The sequence below is a fragment of the Lygodium microphyllum genome, chromosome 18 (assembly GCF_053477565.2).
Source record: "Lygodium microphyllum isolate KBCC chromosome 18, Lygodium_microphyllum_v1.1.10, whole genome shotgun sequence".
Lineage (NCBI taxonomy): Eukaryota > Viridiplantae > Streptophyta > Polypodiopsida > Schizaeales > Lygodiaceae > Lygodium > Lygodium microphyllum.
The window spans coordinates 124,309,464-124,319,359 of NC_141152.1; the positions used below are offsets into that span (position 1 = coordinate 124,309,464).

General features: G+C 40.3%; 1 protein-coding gene across 2 annotated transcripts; it reads left to right on the forward strand.

Annotated features, from left to right (window-relative positions):
* The first annotated feature begins 507 nt into the window (after positions 1-507).
* LOC148021340 (uncharacterized) lies at positions 508-4,713 on the forward strand. 2 transcript variants are annotated; one of them, XM_087699216.1, is made up of 6 exons: positions 516-1,712; positions 2,625-2,693; positions 2,771-2,839; positions 3,019-3,105; positions 3,739-3,806; positions 3,888-4,713. In XM_087699216.1, exons 1-6 carry the CDS (start codon positions 924-926, stop codon positions 4,021-4,023), a joined length of 1,218 nt encoding a protein of 405 aa, XP_087555342.1. In that variant the 5' UTR covers positions 516-923; the 3' UTR covers positions 4,024-4,713. The 2 variants fall into 2 exon arrangements, with proteins under 2 accessions (XP_087555343.1, XP_087555342.1); XM_087699217.1 differs by lacking the exons at positions 3,739-3,806; positions 3,888-4,713 and adding an exon at positions 3,389-3,725 and having other exon boundaries at positions 508-1,712.
* Positions 4,714-9,896: the final 5,183 nt, after the last annotated feature.

Here is a 9,896-nt window from a genome sequence, read left to right on the forward strand (position 1 = left end):
CCTCTCTCCCCTCTTGTCTTTTTTACCCAACACGTATTATATAAATATATATCACGCGTATATCACATAGTATATAAGTATATATCATATAATATATCAAACGTATTATATAAGTATATATTAATGAATTCCCTTGTAGACCAAAATCGTTCGAGTAACTGTGAAACAAGCTTTAATAGACTTAGTTATGTGAAAAGTTTTGCCACAAGCAGGCGGTGCATAGGTTACCGAGAGCTAAAATGTTAACTGATATTTTTGTGGTACTCAGAAGAGAACAAAGAGTCCATAGCTTGTGGGAGGCCCTAGCATGGAAACTCACAAGAGAAGAAAGAGAACAAAGAGTCCGTAGCTTGTGGGAGGCCCTAGCATGGAAACTCACAAGAGAAGAAAGAGAACAAAGAGTCCATAGATTGTGGGAGGCCCTCGCATGGAAACTCACAAGAGGAAAGAGACTCGTGCTAGAAAGGAGGAGAGCCCAGTCAACGCTTTTGCGAGGTTTCCTCTTCTCTTCTAATTAATTTCTTCCCCTCGAGTGTTGTTACCTTCTCTCTCATTCTCATACAGAGTCTCTCTTGCATCTTCCTCTCTGTGTTTCGTCTCTGAGGGCCAAGGGGCCCTCTTAGCCTCTCTCTCTCTCTCTCTCTCTCTCTCGCCCCCCCTCTCTCTGTGCACCGCACAGGCCTCCATAGCCTTTGCACAGGCCTCTTTCCTGCCTCTTGTTATTGTTGTCCTTCTTCTTCTTGCCTCCTCTCTCTTCTCTCCAGCTTCTCCACGCCCCAATTCCTCTTAGGGCTCCCGCCCTTCGTCCTCGCATCTTCAGACGCGATGTCTCGCCTCCTCTGAACCCTTCTCTGAACCCTTCCCCCTTCTCCCCTACCTGCGCCCTGTACTCCATCCTATCCCCTATTCGCAAACTCTGGATTATGGCTTCCCAAGCAGTCACCGCGTCCCTACGGCCCTCTCTACTCGTTGGATCTGTTGTCCGCCTCTGCACCTCGTGGCCGCAGATCAACGGCTCCGCCTGCGCAAGAAGGCTCTCAGATCCTCCTGCTCTACCGGATGGCAAGCGATTCTCTGCTCCTCCGGCATCGGATTCTTGTTTGCCTGTGGATTGCCGCAGAGAGGAGTTTGTCAGGTCGTGGAGAGAGGGCTTCTTGGAAAATCAAGCAAGGTTCTCAGCCAGAAAGGGGATCATCCCATCAGGAATAAAGCTTCGGAGATACTCACAGCTTGAGGTAAGCACACCAGGCAGGATTGTATTCCAAGAGAGTACACGGAAGCCGCAAGCCAACCTCCCTGTTGCGGTCACATCGTCACAGCTTGGATTCTCAGTCATGCCTCGGTGCTCCCAGCTTCCCCCCTTCCAAGCCTTCAGATGGCTTCCTTGCCACGAGTATTTCCGGGTGTTCTCTTCCAGAGGGGATTGGAAAATCTTTTCGACATGTACCAGGGCTGCATTGCCAGCTCAAATTGACACACAGAGAGAGTTGCCTGCAGCTGAAAACTGCGTTCCTAGAGAGAACCCTGCCAAGAGTGACAACAAATTTCGACAAGCTAGGTTTGGCCTTCGCAACTGGAGCGAGAGCAAAACTGTCATCTCAACATTCATGTTATCTACAATGTTCAGATGGTTTATTGCAGAACTAAGATTTATTACATCCCAGTCGATGTATCCTACCTTCGAAGTTGGGGATCGGATCATCGCAGAAAAGGTAACAAACCATCAAAATTCATTTCTCAAAAGTTTATTTGCATTTAATTGACTTTATTGGGGGATGGAACACCGTTGTGATGTATGGCTTCCTAAGATTTATCCTTGATCATGTCAAATTTTGGCCAGTCCTTTTATTGAAGGTGTTGATGAATTCGTATCAGAGTTTACTTGCAGTAGAGTCCCACAGGCACATCCTTTGATAAAAGATAGAAACGAAGCATATCCACTCAATATGGTATCATCTAATCAGTCTTTGATTACATGGTCGTGAAAATTTCCAAAGGTCTAAGGCTAGGCATCTTTGTATGGATTTGTGTGCTTTAAATTCATGGAAGGCCATGTAGCCACATGAAGTTGTGTGAACAAGTTCTGTGTTGATTACACCAATAATGGGACATGCTACAGAGTGATACTGCTTTGAAGAGACCAAGTGCTGTCAACAGCTTAATGTGAACAATTTGTGCACTTCGAGACAATTAATGAGTTGGGGAAGCTTGCATAATGAAATTGTGATGACATACAAGTGCGCTTCCATGATTTTGGGTGCAAATCAGTGTTACAGTGTGAAGCTTATTACTTTGCTAGTGGATTATGGCTCTGAAGTCCTAGCTCAGGTGTTTTCATTTTATGCCATTCATTTGAGTGTCTACACAGCAGTGTTGAATCTGTAGCTTTCAGACTGGGTAACTTGGTGACAAGGGAGTGTGATTGTGTTGTGAGCCGGCCATGGGGTTGTTACGACCAGGTGTCAAAGTTCCTCTCTTGAAAGTCAGAATGCCCTCTCTAAATGGCAGATCAGGAGGTTGTGTAATTAGTTTGTTCAGAAGGGGGAAAAGGAAGAAAACAGATATTCATTAGAGTTGTACTACTAGTATATTCGTTGTCTAACAGCTTTTATGTTGGCTTTCAGGTCTCATATTATTTAAAGAGTCCGGATGTCAATGACATTGTTCTTTTTAGAATTGCACCAGCCTTGCAGGTCTGCAACTGCTCATTACAGTTTAATCTTGTTTCCTATATCTATTTATGTTTACTCGTGTCAGTTCGGTCATGCAGGAGCTAGGCTTCAATGCAGGAGCTATCTTCATCAAACGAGTGGTAGCAAAGGAGGGTGATGTAGTAGAGGTATTGTTATGGATTCTATGTTTTCTTTTAAGATGTTTGATTGCAACTTCCTAAGGTTCAGGCAATAATTCATTTTCTTTAAGATTAAAAGTCGGCAAGGGCATTCTTCAGGTGACTGTTCTTTTGGTGAGGTAAGGGTGTCTGTGAGAAGTCTCATAAGGTTCATTTTCTTATTCCAGGCACGAGATGGTGAACTTGTGGTTAATGGTATTGTACGAGAAGAAGATTTCATTGCAGAGCCAATCGCTTATGATATGCATCGAACAGTGAGTTTCTATTAATCTCTGAGAGAATATCTTTTCAAACGCTCGTTCTGTATTGTTGGGTGAAGTGGATGTGTGTGTGTGTGTTTTGGGGGGGAGTGGGAAGGGGCGGATAGTAGAAGAGCCAGGTGCTCTACTACTACTCTTTTTTTCCCCTTTTCTTTCGGTTTATCCATGTTGAGACACATCATGGATCAACTCTTTCACATACCACATGCACTTGAACATGCCTGCAGGTGCGGGGCATCTTGCACTTAGACCCACATACCTTGCTCTCTATTTACAGTGCTGCCCAATGATGGACGACATCCATCTGATGCAAGAGTAGCATCGTCCTCTTTTGTTGTATCCTCGACATTTGATTTCATTCGATGAGGATTTTCTTGCTGCTGCTCTTTTTGATATTTTTCGAGTTTTCGACTGAAGCTTCTTCTCAACCCCTTCATGCTGCTTAACAATGTAGCCAACACTTCATGCTATCAGGTAGAGTATGGGTCACATTGCACAGTTGTTCTTGTACTGGCTGTGCTGCTATCCATTTATGATGAATTTAGACATGATTTAGTTTATGGCTGAACAGTGGCCATACATGTGTTTCAGCTTTCAGAATCTGACTTAATTTTTACCTGCTGACAGTGTGTCCCTAAAGGTTGTGTTTGGGTTTTAGGGGACAATCGCAATCATAGCATTGACTCTCATATTTGGTGAGCTTTCTTTTCACAAGCATAAATGTGATTTGAGAGCTGGTGCATTTCTAAGTCTTGTTTTATGGTTATTTGGCATAGGGGAGCATTGCCAGTCAAAAACATCCTGGGAAGGTCAGTGTTTCGATATTGGCCGCCAGAAAGATCGGGCTGTACAGTATGGAAAGGCCCTGCAAACCCTGTCACTGCTTCCTTGCAGTTGATGGGCACGACATGAGCTATAGCTCAAACTGTCTTGAGTTTTTCTAAAAATGCTCAGTATCTACCTCAAATATGCAGCGGCGAAGTGAAAGCCTCTTTGTGCAATAACGTGACAAAATTGCAGCAAATGGTATGCCTTGTTGATTACAGACAAGAGTGTGGCATCCCAAAATGGATTCAAAGCTTTGGCAAGATTCTGGAGTTTAAGAGGGTTGTCGGATGCATGCTGTAGTTAAAGCTGGCTGCGGCTGCTACAAAGGAACATGTTCCTTTTGTGTTGTCAGAAAACTTCAACCTCGTGACCCCATGCCTTTTGCCTCCTTGGAAAGACCATATTGCAATGTCTGTAGATGGGCAGTTTTCTGCAGCTCATGGATGTTTTGATTAGTTTTCTCTGTTGAATATGACCATACTATCTTTACTATCATCAAAGAAAGGGAAGAGCCACGTGTGTGTGTCACTTTATTTGCAGCCGGGGGACAGAATTACAAGGAAAAGAAAACTGGTAACTGTTTCCATCAGATGCCTTCCTGTTCGTAACTATCCATATCATATGCCTATGCTGCTCTCTCCTCTCTTCTTATATTCAAAGCTGCTGTTAATAATCCGAATAGGCTCTTCTCCCCAATGCCGTAGAATGTTTTTCATACCCTTACAATGTACAAATCTTTTAAGATTGGAAGACTTGAATGCTTATGGTTTATTATGTTTTGTAGTCTGCTGCTCTATCTGAAGAAGAGTTTCACCTTAGGGTGCGTGTACAAATCTTCAAGATTGGAAGACTTGAATGTTTATGGTTTATTATGTTTTGTAGGCTGCTGCTCTATCTGAGGAAGAGTTCCACCTTAGGGTGCATGCAAGGATATGGGCTAAATATATTACATGGTGGTAGGATAGGCCATCTTTGCCAGTTGCAACACCTTTGTCAATATGCGTTAGCAGTTTTTGGGGATGCCATATCTTGTGGTCAATTCTAACCATAAACATTTCACTCATGCTTGTAATGTAGTAGCAAAATGCATCTGCTCGTCCATAAAGTAAATTCATGATTGAAGCAGCACTTTAAGCTTTTCAGCCTTTGCTGGAGAGACATTTAGCAATTGGTGAACCAAGGCTGAGACACACCTTGATCCTCTTATTGGCTTGCCGAGGAGAGTGCTTAGCATCTGGGATGAGGTGTGTATAGTTTTGAAAATAGGACTTACACACTCAGTTCTCTCTTTCAGGTTTTTCTCTTTCCAGCACACTGCTAGTAAGCATCTAGTTTTCTTTGTTGTGGTTGAGCTTACTTGGTTGCTTTCTCCTTGATGAGATCTTGTTATGCTTGAGCTTGAGAGAGGGTGGATAAGAAGTATCCTACCTAGGTGAGGGGTGGATAAGAAGTATCCTACCTAGGTGAGAGGTAATGAGTGTGGAGAAGCTCTTGAAGGAAGAAGAGCTATATCCATGTCTTGTTTGTGTGAAGTCTTGGTTTTGCCTCAACATTTTGGTTTCATTGTCAAGTTCATGGATGATTTCTACATATTGGTTAGATCCAATCCTTAGCACATTGGTAGAATAGGGTGTAAAGTAATTGCCAATGCTCGATTAAGTTTACTCTTCAATATGATGAGCATAGCACTTTGAGACCCATAGTGGATAGAGTAGGAATGATTTCTCTTGAATTGGAGTTGATTGATGAAAACAAGAAAAAATGGAGCAAAAATTGAAGGACTATGAAGCATTGTACTTGCATTGTGTGTGTTTGCATTACTGATTTGTTATAGTTCCCTCCTATGTATGTAAGTGCTTAAAACTTTCAAAAAATTCCACTCTCAACCAAGAATACATGGTGGAAACCAGACCCCACTATGAGCTCACAATTGAGAACCAAAAATTGAGTAAAAGTTGAAGCAATGGGTTATATGAAACATTGAGCACCTTCATAGTGTATGTTTGCATCACTCTTTTGTTATAGTTTCTATTCTAAAAGAGTTTATGATATTCTGAAAATTCCACTATTAGGCCAGAACTTATGGTGAAAGCCAGACGACTATGAGCTGAATGATCAAATCATTGTGACATTGCAATGATTAGATGATTGTAAATTGGAAGTACAAATAGAGTACCCTTTACATTGCCTTTGACAAACACCAAGCCTTTAGACTCCTCTTGTGACTTAGCATCTTATTTTTGTTAGATGTATCATGGATTAGAATTGAATTGGGTAGACATGGCTATGGTTTGATTGCTACAAGCCCACAATGAATTACTATATGCTCAACCAAATGGATAGTCATGTTTGATGGCCAAGGGGTTGCTCAATTATATCTTGGACCTAGCTAGGCATCAAGGATGGTTTTGTTGGACTCATCATAACCAAGATGGGTCCTAGTTAGGATACTAAAATCCTTAAATTTCAACTATTAGCAAAAAAGTGGTGTTAGTTCACAGCGATGTAATGTTCACTACAAGCTCATAGTGATCTAATGCATAATATGAGATCAAAGTTATCAAGGCTTGGCTATCCATAGCACCCTACATACTCTAGTGATAGGGCAAGTTAACAGTTCGCTTGGAACTTGGAATTGAACAAAACAATGGGTGAGGGAAACTTGCACTTAGACTAGGTTGACGAAACTTAGCTTTTGAGACCTATGCATCTCAAGCTTGTAAGGCTTAATAGTGACTCCTCAACACATAAATATTGACCAAAGCCAAAACATGCCTAGGCTCATTAACTAGGTTGAAACCTTAATTGACCTAGAGCAGCTAGAACATGAAAAGATGTCAATCTCATGGAAGGTTGATGAATTTCCCAATGGCATAAGAGGGGCTTGGATACAAAAAAGGATGTTAGCTTTGCTAGCCCCAGTGTATGAATGACTCAAGAAGATAGAGACAACTTGGATGATCTTAACACTACTACAAAAAATATTGTCAACAATGTTATTACCCTAATTCAAGAAGAAGCCAAGAAGGATCAAGATTGAGTTGAATGGCATGTGATGCCTCTTACTGAGGCGATAGTGGTTGGATCGTCTTTTGATATAGTTATGAACCTCTTACAATGACGCATGCTAATCAACACAATTGTTATAGATGCTAGTGCTAGACTAGCCATAAACTTGTTGGTTGGCTAACTTGCTGAATTGAGACCTTGCTTAAAAAATCCCGACTAGAAGATATATAAGTGTACGACAGGAGATGATCCTTACATCTTTGTAGAGCACTATTTGAATAAGTTTATGATGCCAATGGACTACTAGTCGATGATATAAAATCTAAAGGCTTTTAGTTTGTGCTTAGGTGACAAAAGCGAAACATGGCTCACTAGCTTGGACAACAGCAATAAGGCATAGTCCTCTATCTTCAAGGACTTGTTCATCAAGATGTTTGCAAAGACCAATTATGCAGATAATCTCTACATCTACCTAATGAACGTGACCCAATTAGAAGGTCAGTCTATAAGAGACAATGCCTCTAAGGTTAGAAGTATGCATAAGAGAATTTCTGTCATAGAGCAACCTAGTGATTGGAAAGTAGCAAAATTTATTGTCAATGGTTTTACAAAAAGTCAACCACATTCTCCTTAGTAGTTCAATGATACAACAATGACAATGTCATGCAACTTCCGAATAAAATCTTTGTGACTTCAATATGCTTAGCCCTTTTCTTGTCCTTGGATGTATGATCAGATTCTTTGCTAGAGATTCATTTGATGTATTATCACAAAAGATAGGTATGGGATCAAAAGATCCATAAAAATCAAGTTCTTGCAAGCATCTCTTGAATGATAGAGCTTAACAAGATGATGTCGTTTAAGGCTTTATGCTTAGCCTATATATATGAGAGACCAACTATGTTTTGTTTCTTAGAGCACAAAGAGATTGCTCCACTGTAAAGGAAGAAAACATTATGGGTAATGCTATATCTACGAGCCAAATGAGGTGCATAACCAAAGTCATTAAATCCATGTACATTCAAATTATCACCTGAATGTAAGATAACCCAATTAATATCTTTTAAGTACCTTAATACTCTTTTGGTTGCTAGCCAATGAGACATTTTTGGATTTTTCATAAACTAAGCAAATGATTTGACAATAAAATAAATATCAATGCCTTATTATAGTCAAATAAATGTGAGAACAAATGAGCTATCTATATACAATAGCATAACACAAAACATCATTTTCATCGAGATTGATTCCATGGGGTGTAGAAATAGCATTGGAGCTAGCCATAATAAATCTTTCAAGGATGGATTCAAGATATTAGAAATAAATATGTCACTTGACTTGATCCTGTTAATTACAATGTCAAGTATACAGTGCAAGTATCCAAGGTCTTGTATTTCAAGCTCACAAGAGAAATTGGACTTAACATCCTCCTCCACCGAAGTAACATTGCTACTTGTTAACTTTAGGTTCTCCACATGAACTAAAACAAATATAGTGGATTGGGCAAGCGATTGCTCAAGTAAATGCATCTCCACTTGCATCAATGCAAGTTTAGATATCCCTCTTAGTGTCTAAATTATATGTTCTTTGTTACAACTTTACTTAAAGTAGAAAATATTAAGGGGAGGATCAAAGTGGAGGTTAGCTACTAGATTTGGCACACTCTCATGAGTATACTAGATTAGAGTAATTGGACAAAAGATAGGTTTCTCTTAATTTAAATAAATTAAAAGCATTTAAAAATATAAAGGAATAAGTGATTGCCATTAATGTACTTTCATCTCCATCATCATCATCATCATCATCACCATCATCGCGCCGCTTGCTAAAAGCTGCTCCGTCACCATCATCTGCACAAAATGCTTCGCATCTTGCTCGATTGCGATTGTCTAAGCCAGTCTGATCACTCAATAGAACAAATAGGAGGAAAGCTTCAACACAATTCCATAAAGATCATGGAATGACTAGAAGATGAAAGGCTATATAAGGCCTTATACTACAAGGCTTGGAGAGATGGTTTTTTAAAATTCTTTGAATGCTAGTGCGCGTACACACGCACATAGGCATAATAGAGGAAGTGAGAGAGAAGGAGCTAGAGAGAGATAGGGAGAGGGATGGAGAGGTAGTAGAAGAAAGAAGATAAAGGGATGAAAGAGGAGGAGATAGAGCATGGAGATATAGTGGGAAGAGAGGGAAGTAGAGAGAGAGAGATAGAGAAAAATTGATAAAGAAGAGAATCTCAACTCAAAAATCAACATTAACTGCTTCGCATGGACCTTTCCCTTGTAAAATTACCTTGCCACTCTCTTCACACCCATCGACCTACTCTAAAGTAAACCCGATTGCCTATGTTGCTTTCTGTTCATTTCTTATCATCATTGCCTTGTCATCCCCCTTATATTGTATTCGAGGAATACATCAAAAACTGCTTCCAAAAATTTTCCTAACCTACTACCCAAACCCCACCTACACTTTCTTAGAACTTATTCTCCTCTCTTTCGATGAATCTCAATTCAAGACTACAAGTCCAATGAAGAAAGCTGAATGAAGACCAGAGAAGAGAAGTAAGCGAGAAGCATACCAACAAGATGGCCCCTAAGCAAAGAAGTATTGGAGTTGGATGCAAGGTAGCATGTGCGAGCAACACCCTTGCCCCGGAACCCCAAGTCAAGGTTATTTCTTTGTATTTTAAAGTGATCTTGTTTAAATAATGGTAGAAAAACCTAGGTAATAACATGGATAATCTAAACAAATTGTAATTACTAGATACTCCAAGATTCTTATGGATACCCAGAATGTTGGGTAGAAGGACAAAACACTAGGTGCTTAGGAGGAAATTTGACTAGAATTATCCTCCCATGATGGCGCCTAGTCCTTGTATAGCAAGTGTTAATAAAATTGAATATTTTCATATTAGAGATTGAATTATGCATTTAGAGAATATATTA